At 58.0% G+C, this 23628-nt stretch overlaps 1 protein-coding gene across 5 annotated transcripts in view; it reads left to right on the top strand.

Moving 5' to 3' along the window:
* STARD8 (StAR related lipid transfer domain containing 8) overlaps positions 1-19034 on the top strand; it is a 45735-nt gene extending 26701 nt beyond the window's left edge. For 4 of the 5 annotated variants that reach the window (XM_050310729.1, XM_050310733.1, XM_050310731.1 and 1 more), the window contains 13 exons: positions 7450-7521; positions 9016-9097; positions 10837-10900; positions 11179-12554; positions 13139-13312; positions 14019-14178; positions 14446-14644; positions 14756-14966; positions 15174-15288; positions 15601-15816; positions 16183-16400; positions 16561-16737; positions 17242-19034. In XM_050310729.1, the coding sequence (XP_050166686.1) occupies positions 7450-7521; positions 9016-9097; positions 10837-10900; positions 11179-12554; positions 13139-13312; positions 14019-14178; positions 14446-14644; positions 14756-14966; positions 15174-15288; positions 15601-15816; positions 16183-16400; positions 16561-16737; positions 17242-17359 (3182 nt within the window). In that variant the 3' untranslated portion in view covers positions 17360-19034. Of the gene's footprint in view, positions 1-5964; positions 6006-7449; positions 7522-9015; positions 9098-10836; positions 10901-11178; positions 12555-13138; positions 13313-14018; positions 14179-14445; positions 14645-14755; positions 14967-15173; positions 15289-15600; positions 15817-16182; positions 16401-16560; positions 16738-17241 lie in introns of those variants that run through there. The other variant, XM_050310732.1, reaches the window with a different exon arrangement.
* Positions 19035-23628: the final 4594 nt, after the last annotated feature.

The raw sequence follows: 23628 nt of genomic DNA, 5'->3' as shown, positions 1-23628 counted from the left end.
TGGCAGCTGGCAGGACTAGGAGCATGATGGTGCCAGTACCAGCTGTGCCGTGAGATGTGGCATCACCTGCTGACACCAGTTCACTGACTTAAAAGCAGTATTAAGAAAGAGGACAGCAAGGAATGAGAAGGGAACAGGCTTTGGAGCTGTGGTGTGGGGAGGAAAATGCCCCCTGGAGTCAGGTGAGTGATGCCCGAGTGGTGCCAGTGGACACTGGGTGCAGCAGGAGGGGGTCCTGATGGGAGAGCCCCATGGGCAGGTGACAGCCCTGCCTTGGCACACACAGACCTGTGTCCCCCGGAGAAATGTTCTGTGGCTGCTTTGTGAAACTCAGGGTTTGAGTTTGTTGCTCCCCAGATGGCAGGGACCAGTTGATAAACCAGTGCCAAGGCTGGTGGCCACAGGCAGAGGGAGGTGGTTTTGGAGTCACACTGCACTGGGGAATGGGGAAGGCAGGGGAAGGAGGCAGGTCATTGCACAGAGCTGGGAAACACTTGATTTGGGGTTATTTTTGTATTGCAGCCTTTAAAAAGGGAAGAAGAGAGCCCTTCGTGCCTCTGCCGGGAATTCAGTGCCTGTTTCTTCCTGTGAGGGCACATTTTTGCTCCAGGGCTGTGGCAGTGCCCACTGGCCAGGTGTGACAGCTGTGCTTTGGGCTCCCTGTCCCCAGGGGCTTGCAGGGCTCCCACCAAAACCACCAGAGCCTGAGCATTCCTCAGCTGGGTTTGTGATTCTGTACAGCATGGAAAAACTGCAGCAAGACCACGAGGGAATGCTGCTCCGTGGGTTCCTCTGGTAACACGCACGTGTTTGTGCTAAATAAACGCATAACAGTTGGAGGGAATTCCCTCATGTATTAAGGGAGTAACTGTTTTTTGGTGTCTGGATTTAGCAGTAGGAGCATAGGGTTGCTCCTTGGGGTGGGATGCAGGAGAGCAGCTGAAGCAGGAGATGCAGATGGGTATCTGCTTGTGGGTGCTGCAACTGGAACTGACAACTCCCTGCAAAGTCAGAGCTGCTGCTGGTCCTGTTTTCTTAGCAGAACTGTTGGTGTTTTCCTTTGCCTTGGTGGAGGCTGGTGTTGGGTCTCGTGCTGCCTGTGGTGTGAGTGCTGTGCTGAGAGCAGCACTGGCATGCAGCGCTCTGGGTGTTCACCTCAGCCGTGCCAGAGGCAGGATAGGCTGTGGAGGGTTATGCTGTCTGTGCTGGATCTGCTCTTCCAAGCAGTCCAAACTGGACTTTTGTTGTTGTCCCTGTTAAGAAATGGGGGATGCACTCCCTCCTCACGGGGGAGGTGTGGTTAGGCCAGTACCTGCAGTGGGGGATCCGTGCCCAAGCTCCGGCACCACTGGCTGCCCCCGGAGGGACGGCGCCCACTAGTCCAAACAAAGTGTGTGTGAGATCCATGGGATATCCAACAGGAAAACAGCAGGGCAATTTTAGAAAGGGTGGGATACAGGATGGGCAAGATGGATTATTTTTTTCAGCATCTGAGTAGCTATTTTGATCTTGCTCCTTGTGGATGTTCCATCCCTGGAAGTGTCCAAGGCCAGTTTGGACAGGGCTTGAATCAACCTGGTCTAATGGAAAGTGCCTCTACCCATGGCAGGGGTCTAGATGATTTCTAGGTCCCTTCCAAACCAAACTATTCTGGGATTCTCTTCTGGATTTCTCTTTCTGGGCTCAGCGAACACCAGTGAGGAAGGGAATGGCGAACCAGTGCCAAAGACAAGGCAGGAATTCACCCCAAGGATAGATCTGACAGAGGCAGCCAGTGGCTGTGGCGGTGCTGATGGAGACCTTCTTGGGGTGGTGCACGGGGTGGGCTGGAGCCAGGGGCCCTCTCTGCCATGAAATTGCTTCTCTGTTGCTTTTTCAGAGATAGAAGCCCAGGTTACTCCTGGGCCTTCCCTTTGACATGGGGGGCTGTCACTGCTGCATTTCCCAGCACAGGGGGATGGTCCTGCCCTCTTGGTTGTTCCTCTGGGGTCAGAGCAGCTGCAGAAATGCAGGTGGAGAAGGCAAGGACAGATCAGGGTCCTCACCTTCCTGGCCCTTTGTTCCTGTTCCTCTCTCTTTCCATCCCTTGTTCACCCCAGACATCTGCTCTGCAGCTGCAGCGCTCGAGGGGGATGTGTAACCCCTGAGCTGCCACAGCACTCCTGGGCTCTCTGGAGCCAAGGGCCAGGAGGAGGCATCCTGTGGGAGCAAGAATCTGTAATATGCTGTGGGACACTCCCGTAGCCATCGTGGCAGTTCCAGGTCCATCTCTGCCTCACCACTGCATCCTGCTACCAAATCTACTGAGTGGTGTGGCCCACAGCCCTCTGGATCCTTCCCTCCTGGAGGGGTCCTTCCCTGTGTCCCTGAGCGTGGCATCTGCTGTTCAACCCTGCCCTGTGGGGTCTGTGAAGGTGTTGGTGTGAAGAAGGGACATGGGTTAGTGGTGGCCTTGGCAGTGCTGAACTTGATGATCTTAAAGGGCTTTCCCAACCTAAACCATTCCATCATCCTAAGCCTCAGGTGTTTGGGGCTGATGTAGCTGCTTCAGTGCTTTCTTCTCATCTTTAATAGAAACAGCACAGGTTGCAAACCAAGTTGCTCCAAGTGATGTTTGGGGAAGCAGTGATGTTCCCTGTGCATATGGGATGCAGCTCCTGTCCCAGGTGCCAACCTGCAAGGGCAGGAGCTGCTTTTTGGCTGGGCACGGTGCTCCAGCAGCACCTGGGTTTCCTCACAGCTGCCTGCCTGCACCTCGCAGCACCAGGCTCTGGGGCTTTGGGTACAGGGCTGGTTTGAGCTTTCAGAACACAGTAAGCAGACCCGAGCTGCTGTTGGGCTCGTTTGAGGAGAGGAAACCAGAGCTGCCTCATCCCTCCAGCCGATAAGGGCGGTTACAGGCGGCCCTGGAGCGGAGCCGAGGGCTGAGCGGGGCAGAGATAAGGTGGGGGGAGCGCTCTGGGGGCTGCAGTGGTGCTGCTGGGGCCTCCACACCCATGCCACATGGATTCTGATCCACAAACTCAATGGCTCCAGTCTCCCTGCTCCGTGCTGGCCAGAGGGATTCCTGTCCAGGCTGTACCAGCCGGTGCTCAGGTACTGGCCCCCACACAGACACCATCCAGCAATTTCTGTGCTGCCTCTGGAAATGTTTTTACCCCTGGATGTCCCTCGTGTTCATCTGCACCACACAGCAGCTGTCTGGGACTGAAGCTGGGTGGCACAGGGCTCTGGTGCCCCTGCAGTGCTGTCCCCCCTGCCAGGTGCCAGCCCCAGGGAGTGTTGCCCTTGGGCCAGATATTTCAGGGCTAGAGGTGATACTTCTGTTTGGTGACATAGAAAGGAGCAGTTCCCAAAACTTATGAGACCTATTTACTGCATGGAGGTTAATTATGGAAACACACCATGTCTGGGAGAACATCCAAGAGCATTCCTCATTCCTGCCCATGTGCCCTGTCCGTGCTGGTGGCTCTGAAGTCTCTGCACTTTGCTGGATGGTGCTGGGAGCTGGAAGCAGATAGGTGGTGTTCATTGGTGCCCTGTGGGAAGCTGCCCGGGAATAGAGGGTACCTGTGGATTGGGGATGCCCATGGACAGGAGATACCCGTGGATGGGGAATGCCCGTGGCTGTGTGAAGCTCTGTCTGCCTCCTGCTCCAAGAGGCCAGCTTGGTGGACATGGAGCCCCAGGCATGCCCAGTGCCTGGGGGGCAGTATGGGGTTTCCTCCCAAGCACACTGGGAGGGGATGGGTGTCTCCAGTGGGCACGGAGGGTCCAGGCTTGGCCTTTGGCTGTGTTTGAGTAATGCCCCTCAGGGAGGCAGCCCTAATTTCTGCAGGCACAGCACTGGGTGCTGCAGGCAGAGTCAGTGCCTCTTTCCCTGGCCATGCTGGCCCCAGTACCCTCAGCAGCAGTAGGGTACATACACCTTTCCCATGGGAAACCTGCTTCAGCTCCTCACATTTTCAACCAGTGAAGGCACATCCCCTGGCTTGGGAGAGGTGTTGGGAGTTTCTGTCATTCCTGTAAAAATCAGGCAAGAACTTCTGCTTCCAGCTGGGAAAGGGAAGTCCCTGTAGTAGGCAGAGTTTTAGTTTCAGGTGGGATGGAAAGAAAGCTCACCAAAAAGAAAGAAAAACCAGAAATTTCCCCCCCTGGTGCTGGAGTTGGAGCTTCCCCCGCAGTGCCAGGCAGCTGTTTCCAGCTTTCCATGAGGTAACGCGCAGGCGATTTCGTGGCAGGGTTTTCTCCTCAGACACTAATTGGCTGTGTGGGATGTTTTGTGGGGATTTGGAGCCTTGCTGTGGGAAGCTGGGAGCCTGGGCTGGGATTTCTCCCTTCTTAGTTTTGATTGTTAAAGGGAAAGTGCAGAGCCAGGGTTCTGGGAAGTGGCTTTCCTGCCTGCAATTCTACTGGCTCTGGTGTTCTAGGTTGCTGGTTTTAGAGTTTTATGGTCCTGGGCTTTTCCCTGTCCACACCTGTTCCAGATCAGGGCGGGGTCGATGGAACCCCAGAAGCACTCAGGGCAGAGATGTCACACTCCAGGCACCCCACAGCCAGAACCATTTGTCTTGGAGCTGTCAGGGCATTATGTCTGGGGAAATGCTGTGGTGCAGTGACTGCAGGAAGGGGATTGGGGAATTTTGTCCTTTTTTTTTCGCTTCCATGTTAGTTTTTATCCCTTTCTTCTGGCACAATGGGAGCCTCTTCTCTTCCTTCATTTTTGCTTTCTGCCCCTTACCCTGGTGTGCTGAGGGGTGCTGGAGGGTCTGTGTTCCTCATCTTGGGGGGACCAGGTTAGTGACCCCAGGCTGGGGGTGCTGGACCCACTCGGGGCATTTCTGATGGCCCACAGTGGCCCCTGGGTGTGCCCCTTGCTGGGTGCAGGGCAGGGGAGAGCATCTGTGGATGCCTTTTGCTTGGGAAATGCCATCCAGCCTCAGCAGGTGCCAGAGAAGGGCAGAGCCTTTGCCTGGGGGGATTCTCTGGTGGCTCGTGGGGGTTATGCACCATTGGGAGACTTTTCCAGTGAGGGTATTGGTGCTGGTTCACCCTATGGGGCTGTCCAGGTGTTTCCCAAGGGCTTATCTCCCACGGAGACCTTCTTCGGGAGCATGAGGCATACTGGGAGCACTGGTCTATCTTCCCTGCCTGCAGTCAGGAAGCTGGTGGGATTTATCCCCTGGTTTCTCAGGGCTGTGTGGGCTCTGCTGGGCGTGTTTCCCTGCCTGTCTGCCTGTGCCTGCTCCTCCTGCGATGCAACTTGAATGGGATAATTTCCGGCCCATTTAAACTGGAGATCTCAAAGATACTGAGTTGTTACAAGCTCCTGGAAATTGTTTGCTGACCAGAGGAGGCAACGAGACCCTCTTTGTGCCCTGCTGAGGGTGGGTGTAGTGTTTGATGAGCCTGTCCCCATTGGAAACCCATTTCTGTCACTGCTGCCGGGGCTGAAATGGGTAACCCTGTGCCCGGTGTGGGGCTGTGCCCCCACGGCAGGAGCGTTTGCCTGCCCGACCTTTCCTGTGCCTCCCTGGGAAAGCACGTCCGTGGGAAGGGCGGGAGGAGGAGGAAGCTGGCTGCTGGCTCCCTCTGGGACAGGACACTTAGAAACTCTCTCTGTGCCAGCGCTGCAGCGTGGGGAGGGTTTAACCTGGGCTGAGCAGAGCACCCCTGCCCATGGGGGGCTACTCGCTGTTCGAGGGGCTCCGGGGGATGCAGGACTTGAACCCGGCTCCCAAAGCGGCGAGGAGAGGGGGAGGTGCGGGGCCCTGGCCCCCCGCCAGCCCCTGCGCGGGGGAGGCGGCAGAGGGGAAGGAAATGTCGTGCTGTGACTCCGCGTTTCCAGCGGAGCGATGGGCGGCAGAGCCCGGTCCCACGTGGAACATCCTGTCCCGGCCGCTGCTCCCGCGGCCGTGGCCACGCTGGGTGTCCCCGGGCTCCGGCGTGTCCCGGTTGGTGCCCAGTCGTGCTCTTCTACCAGCTCAGCCCCGCCGAGGGCACGGGTAAGCTCGGCTGACTCTGCTCCTGCTGCCCTTCCCTCCGCCGGCCCCTCCACGGGAGATGCCAGACCCATCCCTGGGGCAGGATCCGTGGGGCAGCGGCAGGTGGGAGGTTGGTGTTTCTGCTCGTGGCTGGGGGCGCCCAGAGCTGCAGCCATCAGTGACCGTCAGGCTTGGTGCCCTCCTGCTGGATGGCCACAGCCATGGGGTGCCATCCCCCGGGAGTGTCAGAGTCTTTGGGAGGGATACAGTGCTCCACATGGACCAGCCGCCCCGGGACAGCGGCTGGGCTGAGTTCTCCCCTGGGATTGCTGGGGCTGAGCCCTTGTAGGGGCAGGAGGGGTCAGCCCCGGGTTTTGGCTGGGCTCGCAGCACGGCCAAGGACAGCTGTGAGCTTTGGACCTAGATGCAGATGCTCGTTCCAAAACTTCTTCCCAAAACTTCCCAAGTATTTGGGTCCAGGGTTTTGGCTTGGTCCTGTCCTGAACTGAGCTGCTTGTTTAGAGCTTTTCTTTTTCCCCTGCTGTAGGTTTGGACTGGGGAATCTGGGTCAAGGCAGTGGGTGGATGGGGATGGAATCGGGGTGTTCCAGAGCTGGGTGGGTCCAGCCTCAGCCCACTGTACCTGGTGGTGCCTCTGGGAGAGATGGGACAGACCCTGAAGATGCCAAGGCATTTTCTACTCTTGAGGTCAAACATTGTCACCCTCAGCAGTAAGAAAGCCATTGGACCAGCTGTGCCAACACCTAGCAATGACTTACTGGGGCTGCAGGAATTTTGAGCTGTTTTCTCTCAAGTTCTCTAAATTTGAGGAATTTCCCAGGAAATAGTGCTGCTTGCTGGATGAGTTCATCCGGGCGATGGCTGATGCCTGTGTGAGGGGTGGGAACTGGCTGGGTGAGGGGAGTAGAACCGCATCAGGGGTTTGGTGCCCACTGGGACAAACACCAGCCTGAAAGAAGAGGTGGGGAGGGTCAGGCGGTGGGAAGGAGGTGGGGAGGAAGGCCTCCTTTGGCAGGATTGTCTGGAGGATGTTTGCAGAAGCGACCAGCCCTGAGCTTTGATGAGCTCTGAACTCATTATTACAAATAAAGATCTTCCTCTCCTGCCTGGCCAAGAACTGTAGTTGGCTTGGTAGGTTCAGAAAGAAAACATTTCACTTGAAGGTTAAAACTGTGTCTTGTGGCCCTGTCATTCCTGTCACTTCCTGATCTTTGCCTGGTGCTGTTGGAGAGGTGCAGCTGAGCTGTGTCTGCTCGAGACCCCTCGCTGTGCCTGGCATTGCTGCCCGTGGGACCCCTGGCTCTCAGTTCCACAGCTGGGCATCTCCTCTGCTCTGTGCACATGGAACAGGGGCTTGGTGCCGGCCTCTGGGGGAGTGGGCTGTGATCCAGGGAGCGTTGCTGCTTCCACTGGGATGCTCAAGCCGGTTCTTTGCTTTCTTCCAGAAATCGAAGCCAAGAAAGCCTGTGACTGGCTGCGGGCGGCGGGATTCCCCCAGTATGCCCAGCTGTACGAAGGTGAGAGCTGCCTCCTCCTGCTGCCCCCTGCTCTGTACCTGGGCTCAGAGCCCATATCTCATGCAGATTCCGAGGAGAGCTGCAGGGAGAGTGCCCACAGCTCCAGGAACAGGAGGGGATGGAGAGGATTGTTCACTGACTGTATGATCTTGTGTAAAACTTGGCCGTGCCCTTGGCTGTGGCCTGGAGAGCCAGCCACAATTAACTTTCCTGCATTCCTGAACTTTTCCCCTTCAGGCAGGGCTACAAGGAGTCCCAGGGTGGCTGCTCCAGCCAAGGGTAACCAGGCTTTGGAGAGCCATCAGCTTGGGAGAGGTTCAGTGAGTGTTTGCCATGGGTGGGAGTGCAGAGGCAGCCAGTGTAGGTAACACTGAGAGCAAAAATGTTCTCCCTCCTTTCCTCCTTCCCTCCCTCCCTGCTGACCATCCTGCAGCCCCTGCCCTGCTCCAGCTTGCCCTTCATGAGTGCTCAGTGAGCCCAGCCTGGGGCAGATCCGGTCCGCATGGCTCCCCAGGTGTGGGGCAGGGGCACGGGCACACCCCCAGCATCCCTGGGTGTGGGGCAGGGGCACACCCCCAGCATTCCCGGGTGTGGGGCAGGGGCACACCCCCAGCGTCCCTGGGTGTGGGGCAGGGGCACACCCCCAGCATCCCCAGGTGTGGGGCAGGGGCACACCCCAGCATCCCCAGGTGTGGGGCAGGGGCACACCCCCAGCATCCCCGCTCCCAGCGCCTGTGCCAGGTGCCCAGGGCAGGTCACAGGGTGGCTGTGCCAGTGGGCCTCATCTTAGGCTCAGCTGTGTTTACTTGGAACCCGCAGTGGGGCTCTGGTCCTGGCCGGGGGTCGATGTGGGGAGCGGTGGCTGCAGCCGGCCCGGCTGGCCGGACAATGGCGGGAAGCGGGATCTGCCGGCTGTGGCCATTGTTCGGCCGGGCACTTCCACCGGCCCCGCAGCAGCAGCCCCCGGGGATGGCTTTATGGGCTGCCTGTTTGCTGCTGGTGTCTATTTTGGGGGGCCAGGCACCACGTGCAAGGACAGGCTGGGTTCCTGCTGGGAGACCCCCAGCCCCAGGTACTGGCCCCAGAGCGCTCACAGCTGTGCACTGAGGAGCGGTGCTACTGCTGGAGTCTGTGAATGAACCAGTGCCTTTCCAGCCTCTCTCCACAGAACTTCCCACATTCACTCTTTTTCCCTTCCCTTGGTGATTGCACTCCATGGCTTAGTGAAGAGCTGGGTTGACCCGTGGGGTTGAGGGTCCCACATGCATGATCCCAGCAGAGCAGGGAACTGGATGGATACCGTCAGGCACCTCGTCACCCTCACCTAACACACCTGGGAGCTGTGCCCAGGGACCCTGGGCGTGTATCACCTCTGAGTGCTCTCCAGCCACTCAGGTCTCTCCTTCGCTTGCTCCTCGCAGCCTTTCCCTCCTCCCATGCCCACTGTTGCCCGATGGAGCAGCTGGCTGATGTCCCTCTCGCTTTCCTCCCCAGACTCCTTGTTCCCTCTCGACATCGGCGCTGTGAAGAAGGACCACAGCTTCCTGGATCAGGATTCCCTCAAATCCCTGTGCAGGTAATGCTCCCTCAAATCCCTGCACAGTGCAGGCCATGGAACCAGCATGGGCATGTGCTCCAGGCAAGGCCTGGGGCAGCTGTCCTGGGCTGATGGGGTGGTGGGTGCTGTGGGGTGCCCACCTCGTACCTCAGCCGGGCTCAGATCGTGCTCTGCTGCTGTTGCTCCCTCTGCAGTGAGGACTCTGCATGTGTCAGTTGGATTGGGCAGCACTGCTGGTGTTGGGTGGTTCCAGGGAAACAATAGCTTTTTTATGAACATCCAGAGCTGCTAGAGAACAGAAACATTTCCCAGGAATAATTCTTCTCTTTGTGGGGCTTTTGGGCTGGGCTTTAATTTCAGGCTTGGGTAACTAGACTGTAGAGCTCGGCTAGAATTGGGTTGGTTAGAGCTGAGCCGTCAAACTGAGCAGAGGTGTGTTGTCCCTGCTGTCCTACTCCCCTGCCCCCTCCCACCACCCCAGGTGGCATCCTTTGGCAGTGATCCCCAGGGCAGGGAGCCATGTCTACCCAGGGCACCTTCACCAGAGACTCACGGAATCATTTAGGTTGTAAAAGACCTCTAAGATCATCGAATCCAACCACTGTCCAGCACTGCCAGGGCTATGTTGTGAGAATGCTGTGTAACATCTCTGAGAGCTAAAGCCAGAACTAAAGCCTGGTATGGAAGCCAGATCTGTGCATCAGAGGGGGATGTCTTGTCTTGTGGTGAGGAACTGCAGGGGCTCCTGGTGGGGCGGGACCTGGTGGCTCACACGGGGCTTTGCCGAGCGCGGGTGTGTCTGTGCCGGTGGGACCCTCCATCCCTGGCACACCTCATTGTCAGCTGCTCTGAGCTGGGCTTTCTGCCTTTCCAAGTGTTCTCTGGCTCCGTGTGATGATACTCTGTGTGACGTTGGCTGTCCTGGTGCCAGGCAGCACAACCCAGCCATGTGTTTTCCACCAGGACACACTGGATCAGCGGGGCTGGGAAGAGCTGAGGGTGCTGCTGGATCAGCGGGGCTGGGAAGAGCTGAGGGAGCTGCTGCTGGGTGTGCTGTTCCGGGAGCAGTGTGTGCTGGGGGGACTCTGCCAGGGCAGAAGCTGACACCCAAAGGGAGGAGCTGACTGGAGAGTCCGTGTGTCTGGACGGGCCGTGTGTCACCGGTTTGTGGGTGACTCAGCCTTGCCTTGGCTCTTGGGACACATCATCACAGCCGTGCCCCCGCACTGACTCCGCGCCTCCCTCCCACCCAGAACAGACAAGGAGCAGGAACAGAGTCTGTTACTTGTTTTCCCGACAGAGAGGTGGCTGTGCTGGGCAGGAGGCGATCCCCACAGCACTTCCTGGGTGCAACAGGGTGGGAGGTGGCGGGAGGTCTTTGCCTGTCCTGCCCTGTCTGAGCTTTTGAGCCTTTTCTGGGTCCTTTAGTCATTCCCTGGTCTAGCCAAGGGAGCTTTTGAGTTGGTTTTGCTCTAATAACTTGGAGCAGGCCATCCCTGCTCACTCACAGGACCAGTGGCTCCAGCTGCTGGCATGTGTGTGGCCTGGCTTGGGCTACCATCTGCTGGCATCATCCCCTCAGTAGCTGGGTGTCCCTTTGGCCCCTGGAGCCACAGCTGCAGCTGACATGTGACAAGTGACAGGCACAGTCAGGGCTCTAAGGCAGGAAAGTGAAAAGAAGCCAAAGCCAGCTCTGTGACAGCAGCGGGGCCAGGACCGGGGCTGGGACCAGGGTAAAGCCTCTGTGTTTCTTGCAGGAGGCTGATGACCCTGAACACTTGTGCCTCCATGAAGCTGGATGTTCACTTTCAGCGTAAACAAGTAGGTCCTGGGTGCTCAGGGCAAGTGAGGGGACTGGAGGGTGTGGGGGATCACATGCTCAGTGGTGGGGCAGTGTCCTGGGGTGTTCCATGATGATCCTGGGTACAGAGTGGTTCCTGGAGCCCTCTGCCACCAAATGGGACTGGAGCTGGTTTAAGGGGGTGAACACACCTGGGACCATGCCCCTCTCTGGGGTGCCTGTCCCCTGGGCAGGGGGAACACGCTGATCCTCCGTGACTCCAACTGATTGATCATGCCCTGTTCTCAACCACTCACAGAATGAAGACTCTGAGGAGGAAGACCTGTGTGCCATCAGCAACCGATGGGCTTTCCAGAGGGACAGCAAGAGGTGGTCCCGGGTAGGGTCAGCCGACGTCCTCTCGCAGGGCTCGGAGGCCCTGAGCTGCAGCATGAGGCCGGTGTCCAGCCGCGAGAGCGTCCTCACGGACCTCAGCACCAACCCGGAGGCCGCGTCCCTGCACAGCACGGGCAGCGTGGGCAGCGCGGGTGGCACGCGTGGCACGCCAGGCACCGCAGCCGCGCCCTCCGAGCCCCCGTCCCCGCTCCGTGCCGCTGCCAGCGCCACCAGCTGCAGCCGGAGCGAGCATTCCTCACTGGAGCAGCCCCCGAGCCGCAGAGAGGGCTCCAAGGAGAAGCCAAAGAAACGACGGTCTCGCAGTTTCCTGAAGCGGATCGAGTCCCTGCGGAGGAAGGACAAGGACAAAGCCAGCCCAGACAGGAGGGTAGCCCTGCACAGCAGCAAAACCCTCCCACCCGGATGGGGCCCCCTGAAGAGTAATGGGGACCTCGCAGCCACCAGGACCAACTCCTCTAACAGAGGGATACCCACCTCTTTCCATGGCAAAAAACACTTCTTCTCAGTGTCGTACAGGACTAACCGCCCACTCGGCGCCGCAGGCACCAAGGAGGGCTCTGACCCGAACTGCAGCGGAGTCTCCCTGGAGGACTTTGACACGGCTGCCACAGCCAGCAGCACCTGGGCTGCCGCCTCTGCGTGCCAGCGCCGGCGGGCTCGCCGTGGGGACTGCCTGGTCTACATCCCCTGTGACCACAAGCCTGGCACCTTCCCCAAATCCCTCTCCATCGAGAGCTTGTGTCCCCTGGGCGGCAGTTCCCTGACCCCCTGGGACCCGGGGAGTGTGGCCGCGGGGCTGGGGGCGGGTGGCAGGGGTGGCAGCAGCAGCAGCACGGAGGGCTCATCCTCGCCCCGCGGCTTTGCCCGCCGGCGCCGTGGCTCCTGCAGCTCCCTGGGCAGCCGGGTCAGCGTCTACGACAACGTGCCAGACTTTGGCAGCAGCGAGGATTTCTGCAAGGACGGGGAGGTTACCTACGAGAACCTCGACGACATTCTGCAGCACATGTGGGGGCTACAGCAGAAGGTGGAGCTCTGGTGTAAAGCCATCGCCCCTGGCCTGGATGGGGAGGAAGGGGGTGAGGAAGAGGAGGATGAGGAGGAGTCGGACTCGGGAGGGGAACCCTCCAACCTGCACTTCGAAGAGCAATCCATGTCGGACGTAGGCACCTCTGCCAGTGACTTTGACAGCACGGGGAACTCCCTCAACGAGGCTGAAGAGATTGAGACGCGGGAGCGCCGGGATTCGGGGGTGGGAGCGTCGCTCACGAGGCCCTGCAGGTATCATAGAATCCTGGGATGTTGTGGGTGGGAAGGGACAGAGACCATCTCTTTCCACCCCCCTGCTACGGCCAGGGACACCTTCCTCCAGACAGGGTTGCTCCAAGCCCCGTCCAGCCTGGCTTTGAACACTTCCAGGGATGGGGCAGCAGGGAGGGGTGCACAGCCCATGGCTTGGAGGAGCAGCACCCGATCTCATCCTCGAGGGGCTGGCTGATCGCCCCTTGCCAGGAGGCGGGAGCTGGCGGAGGGAGGGAGATGCTGCTGGAGGAGCCGTGGGCAGGGGAGTGCAGCACAGGGTGCTGGTGCGCTCTGGCGGCAGCAGGACACCACTGCCACTGCTGCCAGCCCTCTCCATCTGCACAGGCCCGTCGGTAAAAGGTTCCTCATTAACTAAAACCAAGTGTAAATGCAGGAGACACGTGCCTCCCCTGTGCCAGAGCCCCTGGGTGCTTTCCCCTGCAGGACTCCGGCCGTTGCTGAGTTCTGTGGCTTTTCTCACCCTTCCCCACAACCAGGGGTGCCCTTGGCAGGGACAGGCTCTTCCCTACTCACCAGCTCTCACATCCACTTTTTCCATCCAGAAAACTGCGTTGGCATAGCTTCCAGAACTCGCACCGGCCCAGCCTGAACTCAGCCTCGCTGGAGATCAACCGCCAGTCCTCGGCCCAGCTCAACCTGCTCCAGAAGTGCTCCCTGCTCCGGCTCACTGCCATCATGGAGAAGTACTCGGTGCCCCACAAGCAAGCCTGGACATGGTGAGTGGGCAGGGAGGGGATCAGGATGGTGCCCCCAAACTGCAGCTTGTGCTATGCAGCACATTGCCCCCAGCCCAGGGCAGCTTTGGGGCATGGATATGGTGGAGAGGGAAGTGGAAGAGCCAAACAAGGGATGGCTTTGCTCTGCCAAGTGTAAGCTGGGGCTGACCCCCAGGCTCCTGGCATTGTCTGCATCCAGGGGGCTCCTGGCATCATCTGCAGCCATGGGGGCTGCAGGTGCTTGTGGGGCATTAAAAATGCTGCATAAGACAGTGGGACAGTAAAATAGCCAACTATCAAAGCATTTTGGCTTAATAAAAGATGTGTGTGTGTGTTTGTGTGTGTGTTTGTGTGTGTGTGTGTTCATGTTTGTGTGTGTGTTTGTGTGTGTGTGTTTGTGTGTGTGTGTGTGTTTGTGTGTGTGTGTGTGTGTGTGTGTGTTTGTGTGTGTGTTGTGTGTTTGTGTGTGTGTGTTTGTGTGTGTGTGTGTTTGTGTGTGTGTGTGTGTGTGTTTGTGTGTGTGTGTGTTTGTGTGTGTGTTTGTGTGTGTGTGTGTTTGTGTGTGTGTTTGTGTGTGTTTGTGTGTGTGTGTGTTTGTGTGTGTGTTTGTGTGTTTGCTTCTGTGTTCCCAGGGTCCTACTCCCCCTGTGAGGGGTTGTGGAGGGCACTGATTATTGCACTGATTTCTCTCTCTTCTACTCTGCAGGACCGTCCCCAAGTTCATGAAGAGGAGTAAAGTCCCTGACTACAGGGACAAGATGGTTTTTGGGGTGCCACCCATCGTCAACGTGCAGCGCACAGGGCAGCCCCTGCCCCAGAGCATCCAGCAGGCCATGCGCTACCTGCGCAGCCAGTGCCTGGACCAGGTGATGCTGCGACTGCTGGGCAGCAGTGCTGGGATTTGGGGACAGAAAAAATAGCTTTGGGGGTCCCTTTGTTCACCTCCTGTGGTGGGTGGTGAGGTGGGACGGTGGGATTGTTTGTGGGAATCCCACACCCACCGGTGTCCCCTTGGCCATCCCTCAGTTTCTCCTCTGGGTCTGGGGAAGGAGCCCTCTGGGGGACGTTGTCTTTGCCTGTCCCATGGGTGCCCACCCGGGCCGGTGCCTGCTCACCCCCCTTTGCCCCCTCAGGTTGGCATTTTCCGTAAGTCAGGGGTGAAGTCCCGGATCCAGGCACTCCGGCACATGAACGAGAGCAGCCCTGACAACGTCAGCTACGCGGGACAGTCGGCGTACGACGTGGCCGACCTGCTGAAGCAATACTTCCGCGACCTGCCCGAGCCCATCTTCACCAGCAAGCTGACGGACACCTTCCTGCAGATCTACCAGTGTAAGGGCCGGGGAGCTGGGGCTCTGCCGGGGAGGAGGGGTCCCTCTGTTCCCGTGGGTGGGGGCGGTGGGAGCAGGCGGTGGCTGACGCTGGCATTGCCCCGTGCCGCAGTCGTGTCCAAGGAGCAGCGGCTGCAGGCGGTGCAGGCCGCCATCATCCTCATGCCTGACGAGAACCGCGAGGTGCTGCAGACCCTGCTCTACTTCCTGAGCGACATCGCCTCGGCCGAGGAGAACCAGATGACTGCTGGGAACCTGGCCGTGTGCCTGGCTCCCTCCATCTTCCACCTCAATGTGTCCAAGAAGGAAAGCACCTCGCCCAGGTAAGGGCACCTCCCCATCAGCCCTCCCTGCCTGCTGCGGGAGGACGCCAGCAGGGTGAGCTGATGCTGGGACACGGATGCTCTTGGCACAGCCCATCGCTCTGCCCTGCAGGCTGGGGCTCCCCGCTCTGTGACATAAATCAGAGCCGTGGGGGGCTAGAGCCGTGCAGTGCCCACTGGTCCCAGCACCACCTGCCCCCCCAACAGGGCCATACACAAGAGGGGCACCATGGGGAAGCCGGACCAGAAGGACCTTAACGAGAACATGGCTGCGACGCAGGGCCTCTCCCACATGATCACCGACTGCAAGAAGCTCTTCCAGGTAGGTGGCAGTGGTGTCCAGCCCAGCACTGCCCATGTGTGTGTGTGCCCAGTGTGACCTCACTGGTGGGTGCCAGTCCTGGGGCGAGATGAGGGCACCCAGCCCTAAGTGGGGCAGCTGCCCCTGACTGGTGACCCCAGGGCAGAGCCCCGTTTCATCTCCTGCTGGTGTAGGCTGTATGTCCAAGAGGGCTTTGTCCATCCTTCCCCCTCCTTGCTGGGATGACTTGTGGTTCTTTAGCTGCCCAGGACACTCACAAAGTCCCTGCAGGGTTCATTTGGCTCGCTGAAGATGCGTGCTCTTGGTTCACAGGTCTCCCATGACATCTTGCTGCAGCTGAGCAGCTCCTATATGGCTGCAGATGCTTATCCACACCCCCTGACTGACTTGGTATGCCAGGGGGAGAGCAAGGATCTACACTCCTACTTCGAGCAGAGCATCCAGAACCTGCTCAAAGAGTCATCAGAGAAATTCAAGGGGTGGCTGAGCAGCCCAGGGCCCCTGAACACAGAGCTGTCCTGCAAAAAGGTAAATGCCACTGTGTGGAGGGACTTGGGGACATGGGGAAAATGTGTATGGGGTGACCATGGGGTTGTCCAGCCACCTTCGGACCTGCTGCCAACCCCTTGGTGCTTGTTCTCTTGTGCAAGGTGGGATCAGTAACCCTTTCCCTGGCCAGAGAGGGGACCGAGGGATGGAGGTTGCTCTGTGCCCAGCAGTCCTGGCAGAGAGCCCACTACGTTAGCAGAGAAGCTGGCTGTTGCCATCCAGTGCTCCTCCAGCAGCCAAAGCAGATTCCATCCCATCCCATCCCATCCCATCCCATCCCATCCCATCCCATCCCATCCAATCCCATCCCCAGTCAGCCTGCCTGACCCTCACGTTGTCCCCTAGGTTGGGGACGGGAACCCTCTGCGCCTGTGGAAGGTCTCCACGGAGGTCGAGGCCCCTCCTGCCGCAGTGCTGCACCGGGTGCTGCGGGAGCGTCACCTGTGGGACGAGGACCTGCTGCAGAGCAAGGTGGTGGAGGCCCTGGACCAGGACATGGAGGTGTATCACTACGTGACGGACAGCATGGCCCCCCACCCGCGCAGGGACTGCATGGTGCTCCGGTGAGGGCGGGCAGGGACCCCGGCAGGGTTTGGTCTTGGTCTGGTGGGTCCCACCTGCTCCAGCCCCATCTCCTCCTCCCTTTTGTGGGGGTCCCCCTCCCCTCCGATCCCGCTGTGGACCCGCTGGGTGGGCACAGGGTGACCCCTGCCCGTCCCGCAGGCGCTGGCGCACGGACCTGCCGCGGGGAGCCTGCCTGCTCATGGCCCTGTCGGTGGAGCACGACAAGGTGCCGGTGGAGGGAGGCGTCAAGGCCGTCGTGCTGACGTCCCAGTACCTCATCGAGCCCAGCGCCATGGGCCGCTCCCGAGTGACCCACATCTGCAGGGCCGACCTCAGGTAACGGGGACGGAACACCAGGTCATGGTGGGGCACCAGAGCTGCCCACCCCTCCATGGGCCTGGCCTGGCTCCTGCCCCACAGTCCCTGCCTGCCCCGAGGGGAGGGGTGCTGGGATGGGGCCAGGGTTTTCCTGCCACGTGGGGACTGGACAAGGAGTCACCAGCTCAGTCAGTGCTGGCAGTTCCTCCCATGGTGGCAGCAAGTCCCTGGAAGCTTCTGCAGAGCACCTGGAGTTCCCTGTGGGTCTGGAGCGTGGCCTTGGTGCTGCTGAGCCATGCTGGGGTTCGGGGTGCGAGGGTGGGCCGGTTGGGTGGCAGATATTCCCCCACTTCGTGGACAGGGGAGGCAGGTCCCTGTCCTGGCACATGGTGCTCGCTCGTCACCTCCTTGTCCCTCGCCGTGGGAGCTGTGCCGAGCGCCTGTCCCCAGCAAGGGGCACCAGCTGGGGTGCCAGCCTCCCTCCTGCCTGCTCATCCCTCTCCCGCCTCTTCCCTTCTCCAGGGGCCGCTCTCCCGAGTGGTACAACAGGGTCTTTGGCCACCTCTGTGCCATGGAGCTGGCGAGGATCCGTGACTCCTTCCCAGCCCTGAGTCCCAGTGGCCCTGAGACGAAGATCTGAGGCGCCAGGAGGATGCTCTGTCCTGTCTAACGTGGACTCGCCGTGGATCTGGACTGGGGCTCTCGGCAGGGAGCACAGCGTGGGCAGTGCCCGTGGAGGGGAGGCAGAGGCACATATTTATAATCGTCCTTTCACCCCGGGCTGGGCAGTCCCCGTCCCACCAGCCCTGAAGCGCTGCAGGGCAGAGGGTCCACAGAGGAAAAGCCATGCCCCTGCCCCACAGGAGGGGTGGGGAGCGGATGGAAGAGGCGCTGTGGGGTGGCCCCAGGAAGGGAGCCTGTGGCAGGAGCTGGGTCCCCCAACACCAGCTGGGAGCAATGGTGGGGGTGAAGGAGTGTGGAGCGAGGTGGGAGGACGCAGTAGGACAGAGCAGAGAGGACAGGCCGTGTCTGCAGGTGGCAGAGCTGTGTGGGGAAGTGGAGGGCGGGCAGCGAGGGGTGGAGTGTGTTTGTGGTGTTACCCAGCAGGCACAGCCAGGGAGCCACGGTTTGGTAGTGAAAGAGGCTGCTGTTCTGGGAGGAGGGAGGCTCCCTGTAGATACATAGGTACAGCTCAAGTGCCAGCCCCTGCTGAGGGGCAGAGGGAACCTGTTGCAGGTTTGGTGCTCAATTCATGGACAAAGCAGCCCTGTGCTCCTGGACATCCCTCTTCCATGGCCAAAAGCCCTCTCGTGCACTTGGTTTCAGTGGGGCTGGATGAACAATGTTCCAAGCCAAGCCCATCCCTCTTAACCAGCCAACTCATTGTTTGGATGGGGCAGGACATGTCTGGAGCCCCAGAGCAGCTGTCCCTGAGGGGGCTACAAGGAGAAGGGGCAATGCCTGGAAGGCAGGACCCAGGGAGGGAGGGTCACACCAGAACAGCAGCTCCCCATTCTTTGCTGCCATCAGGGTTCAGGGCCATGCCCCGAGAGGGGAGAAGGGCAGAGCAGCACTCGCTGCTCCTCGGCAGTGCCCGGGGCTGAAGGCACCATGAGGATAGTGCAGCAGAGCGTGGTTGCCCAGGCTGGGTCACCCCTGTGCCAGCTACTGGATCCAGCTCTGTCCCCTCCTGGCTGCCAGGGGTGGTGGGAGATGGAGCTGTCTGGGAATCACCTCTTCAGGCAGTCCCAGGGGCAGAGCCCACGCCCTCTCCCTTCCACAAAGATGTCCATTAACTTTCCCATCCCTCCCTTCCCTCCATGGAGAAACTGCCTACCGAAGCTGTCAGCACGTGGGAGATGACCTGGTTTCTCCATTCAGGAAGGGACTCAAATTCCCTGACATTGTTCCAACTGGAAGGCAACGCGACCCACGCGCTGGGGACCCCCAGTGTCAGTTTGGCCCTAACATGTCCTGTCTGTCTTTTGGTGAAAAAAAGCACAAATCAGCCTCTGTGTTTTTATATATATGTATTTTATATATACATGTATATATAAATATAACTAACATTTGGGGGAGTGAATTTTCTCCTGATATTTTTTTAAAGTGTTTCTTTTTTTCTATCTATAAATACTTGTACAGGTGGAATATTAATATATAACTGGTGGCAGAGCTCAGCACCAGGTGATGCTCACTTAGAGCCAGATATTTTGTACTTAAGGGACTTGTTTTGTATCATATAAAACTTCAACAATTGTTTGACTTGGATGGGGGCTGCTCTTCCCATCTGTGCAATTAATAAAATACTAATGAGATCTGCTGGCTGATGAAGAAACCCTCGTGCTCAGAGGTTCAACAGCACTGGAGCAGCCCAGGGCTGAGCAATGCATGTCCTTGGGGCTGCCCACATGTGGGTGAAGGGACCCAAACCCAGCAGCTCCCACATCCAGCTGTGCTCCAGGGTCTTTCCAGGGGTTGGGGTTCACAGCCATTGCCATCTGCTGTAGGGAGAGCAGCCTGAGGAGGAAGATGAGCATCCAGCATCAGTCAAGCAACAGTGAAGATGATGAAGAACCACTTTGTGCTGGCACAGTCCCTGGAGCAGACAGAGGGCTGTGTGGGCACTCCCACAGGGAACCCTGTCCTGCTGCACATCCGTGCCCAGCTCCCAAGCCCCCAGCGTAGCTGAACAAAGGGGCTCTCCCCACTACACAGTGCTGCACTGGGGGCAGACATCAAATAACACCCAAGAGCCTCTGCAAAGCCAGCTGGAGGCACGCCAGGGCTTCTGGGCTCACATACCCCAGCCACGCTCCCAAATCCACCTCTGCTCGGCACCGGCACCTGATCAGTCCAAGAGTGTTTTCCTCCAACCCCTGATTAGCACAAACTAACATTTAAAAAATCAATTCCTTACTGAAATCCTCCAAGTCCCATTAACACAGATCCACATTTTTTCCCTTGCACATTATTTGAGATTAATCTTTTCAAGCCTTCTAAAAGCCAACCCCCACAACTTAGCAAACCTCTACACTGGGAAATGACTGCAGAGCGGCGATGCCAGGCTCAGTTCAGCTTAATTGGAGATAAAAGGAGAGAAAATCATTCCTTATTAGCCAGTCAGGTAGGAGCTGTACTGTATTTAGAGTGCAAACAGCCCAATTACAGGGAGGAAGACACACAGTTGTCTTTCATTACACATCCTTGAAAATGTGTATCTGGGGAAAATAATTGATTTTTTTTCTCATTCCAAAGAGAAGTGTAGCCCTCACAGACAGCTGTGTGGGCCATCCCCACCCCAGGAGTGGTGCCCGTCCAGCCTGTCTGCCTGCTCACCCTTGGGGTCCTCAGGTCATTATCTCAGCCCAGGCAGAAGAATCTCTAATGGAGTTGCTCAACCACGGCTCTCAGCACCCAGGGGTCTTGGCTGGTGGAGTCTACCTGGCCCCATCACCTACCCAGTATCGACATGACCCCCACCACCTATCCAACATGCACCTTCAGGAATACCCATCACTCTGATCACACCTGCACCAGGATGGGCCCCCACAGCTCCACAACTTCTCCCTCCACATGGGCACAATGCTTCCCTTACCCTAAATCAGCCCCAGCCAGGACAGACCCTCTTGTCCCAGGGGATTTAAGCATTGTCCTCATGCTGGGGGCCTTTCAGTGGGCTGGGATAACTTTCTCAGGGACTAGGAGTGAACTGATTTCCCTTCCTGCACTCACATTTTGGTTTTAACCCCAGCCAGCAGCTCAGAGCCACTCTCTCCCACAACCCCAGCAAGGAGCGGAGAATGGGAAAGAGAATTTCTTAACTTGTGGGTTGAGATATGGAAGTTCAATAATTAAAAAACCCCAAACTAATAATACTAATGAAAAGATACCCAGTACAATCGCTGTCACAGCATCTTTACACCGCATTTGTATTTCTTAATGTGAGCTTTGTTAATGGGCCAGAAATTTCCCACCCTTTGGCAGCGATCCTTGTCCAGACCCTGGGATCACGGCTCCCTCCAAGCCCCAGGTGCTGTGTGTTGGACACCTCCCCACACGGGCTCAGTCCCTGGGCGGTGCAGCCCTGCAATGTTACAGTACAGACCCAGGGGCTCAGGAAGGGATGTGCAGCCGTGTAGCAGAGATTTATATCCCGGGATTTCAGAGGTGTGACCTCCACGGCAGAGCTCCACACTCATGTGCCGGGCAGCGCCAGCTCCCGCAGGGCCACACCCCTGGGCAGTGTTATGTTTGAGCAAACCAAGCCAGCTTTTCCCTTTTGCTTTCTTTTCCAGTGGGATAATGCCTTGGTTCTCACCCAGGCCTGGCTTCCCTGGTGCTTTTTCCTCCTCTGGAAGAAACCCATGCTGCCTGCCTGGGATGGCAGTCATGCAAACAGGCACACTGGTTCCAGCATCCCTGTGGAACAAACATTGTCTGGTCCAAGGACAAGATGGGAATTCAGGCATCCTCACTGCCTGACCCCAGCCACGGGATGTTTGGGGCAAAAGTGGTCATTTTCATATAAAAGAAAGTGCTGTGAACCCGTGCAGCGCTCCCAGCCCTGCCCCAGCACGGCTGGGATGGATGGACACGGCTCCTCAGGATGGGATCAGAGAGGGGCCTGCCACGTGGCCTCCTGTGGGAGAGTGAGTGGTCCCAGCAGGAATCCTGAGGGATCAGCCCACTTCAGAACACAGATTACCCATCTGCAACCCCCAGCTGGGAGTACCTCAGCTGGGCCCTGCATTCCTTTTCTGTCTTCAGATCTAGCAGGGGATCCTTCCTCCAGGCAGAAAGGAGATGGAGGAGGGCAAATAGGAGAAAACACTGCTTTGACTGGTGCTTTGAAAGTGAAATAGGAACGTGGGCAGAGTCGCTCTCGAAACAGAGACTGCATAAATCTGATCAGAACATGTAAGTGAAGCCAGATGGTCCCTGTGGGAAGGGGAAGGACATGGGGACTGGAAGAAATGGGAGACCAAGTCTTTCTTTGGAGATAGGATATGTTTTAGGCAGCACAACTACAAGAACATTTGGGAAAGGTGCTCAGAGGATGCTCCAGTTCTCCTTTTAGTTACAACCAACACGGCAGTCCTATGGTTTTTAAGTGGGATCCCAAGCCCTGTGGATCCCTCGCTGTGTTGCAGAAGCCACGAGGGGATCCCATCCTCCCCATCCCCCAGCCGGTCCATCCTCAGCACACGTGGCCGCTGCCCAGAGCTGGGGCGGCTCCCCAGGGGCACAGCCAGAGTGACAGAACACATCCCCAGTGCAATCCATTTTTATGACATCCTGTTTCTGCTGGGGCCATGACACACGAATCTGTTCCTCCTTTCAGGGAAGGAGCACACCCAGTCCTGACAGAGGTGTGTGTGCTCCTGGCACAGCCGGGCTCCTGCTGCCCTGAGCCCGCTCTGCCATCACACTGCAGGGAGAGGAACAGCTTCCTCAGTGCCACTGCAAGAGGCAATTCTCCCATGGGTGCCCTCCCAAGGGCTGACTCTAGAGCCCAGCTGGGAGTTGGTGGCATTTCCCTTTCCCCACCTTGGTCTAGCCACCCTTGGCTGCTAAAAGCTTCCAACACTTTCCTCAGGACCCTTTTTCCCCTCCAGGGCCCCTGTGGTGGCTCAGCCTCTTTATCCAGTCCTGGCTCTCTTTAGTCCTTTCTTTGCGTGGTATTTATATTGCAAGAGCCTCTCCTATTCTAACAGCACCTGGATGGACACTGATGACCCCTTGGCTTTCCCAGCACCTGGAAGCTCTGTTTCTGCATTGTTTCTCCCCTTCCTTCATTCCAAGGTTTTATTTCTGGCAGGTTGCTCCTGCTGTAAACAGCCAGAGCACTCTTCTTGGCTGTAAACACATCCTAGGGACAGCAAGCAGATGTCCCTCCTTGTCTCTGCTCCCGCAACACCCCTGTCCCTTCTTCTTCTCTGTGTTCCTTTCCAAATTATCCAGGATTTTTACTATCAAATCCCTGCTTGTCACCTGGTGACAGTTTAGAATCTTCATTATTTTATCAATATAACAATAAAATCCCGAAACCCAACAGCGTCACAACCTCCGGCTCTGACTGTAATATCTCCAGAAAGTACAGCCCCTCCCTGGAAAACCTGCTTTTCCCAGAAACACCCCTGGCATCCCAGCCCTAACTCCACATGTGGAAACAACGTTTGCAATAGTAATCAAACCTTTAGCAAACATCATTAGAACCAACTTGCCAACGAGCAGAAATAATTACCAGGTAATTACTCCACGGACAGCCAAGGAGGAAATGCAAACAGCGTTTTCTCCATGTTAAACAGGGAAACACAAGTAGGGAAAAGCAGCACCAAAGCGCAAAAGTTGTTGCTTAAGCTACAAAATGAAGTCGTTCTGACCCCACCCACCTGCTGCTCGTCTGGCCTCGTGCAGGGGACTGAACCCCCAGCTCCGGGAGCCTCGGCATTCCCAAGGCTGGGATCCGCAGGCACAGCCGGCTGTGTTTGTCCTGGTGCTCTGCCCCTGCTCTTGGTGTCCTGTCCACAGCAGGACATGGCACCCTGCTTCTCCCCTGGTCCCTGGGCTGGCACTCGAACATGCACACCAGGCTGCTCTGGAGCACTTTGGGAGAGCTTTGGAGCCCCATTCCCAGAAGGCTCCGGTACAGGAGCACCCCAGGTGCTGATGTTTTACCCACCCAACCCAGCTGTCGGTACTCGAACAACTTCCCCTGCAAGCCCCCCGAATTGCTAGAAGCAAGCCAGGAATTTTTCCCTTTCCCCAACGGACTTCTTCCACTCTCCCTGCACATCCCCGCCCTCCCTCGGCCGTGCCGGCAGGTTCCGCGGGTGGGCAGCGTCCTCTTGGGGGGAAAATCAGCCACAATAAACTGGTGGCAGTTTTGGGCGCCGCGGGGAGCGGATT

This window comes from Myiozetetes cayanensis, unplaced genomic scaffold (assembly GCF_022539395.1).
Source record: "Myiozetetes cayanensis isolate MyiCay16 unplaced genomic scaffold, myiCay2020 scf15, whole genome shotgun sequence".
NCBI lineage: Eukaryota > Metazoa > Chordata > Aves > Passeriformes > Tyrannidae > Myiozetetes > Myiozetetes cayanensis.
Note: the sequence above shows the minus strand (reverse complement) of the source record. Positions and strands in the feature narration are given on the sequence as shown.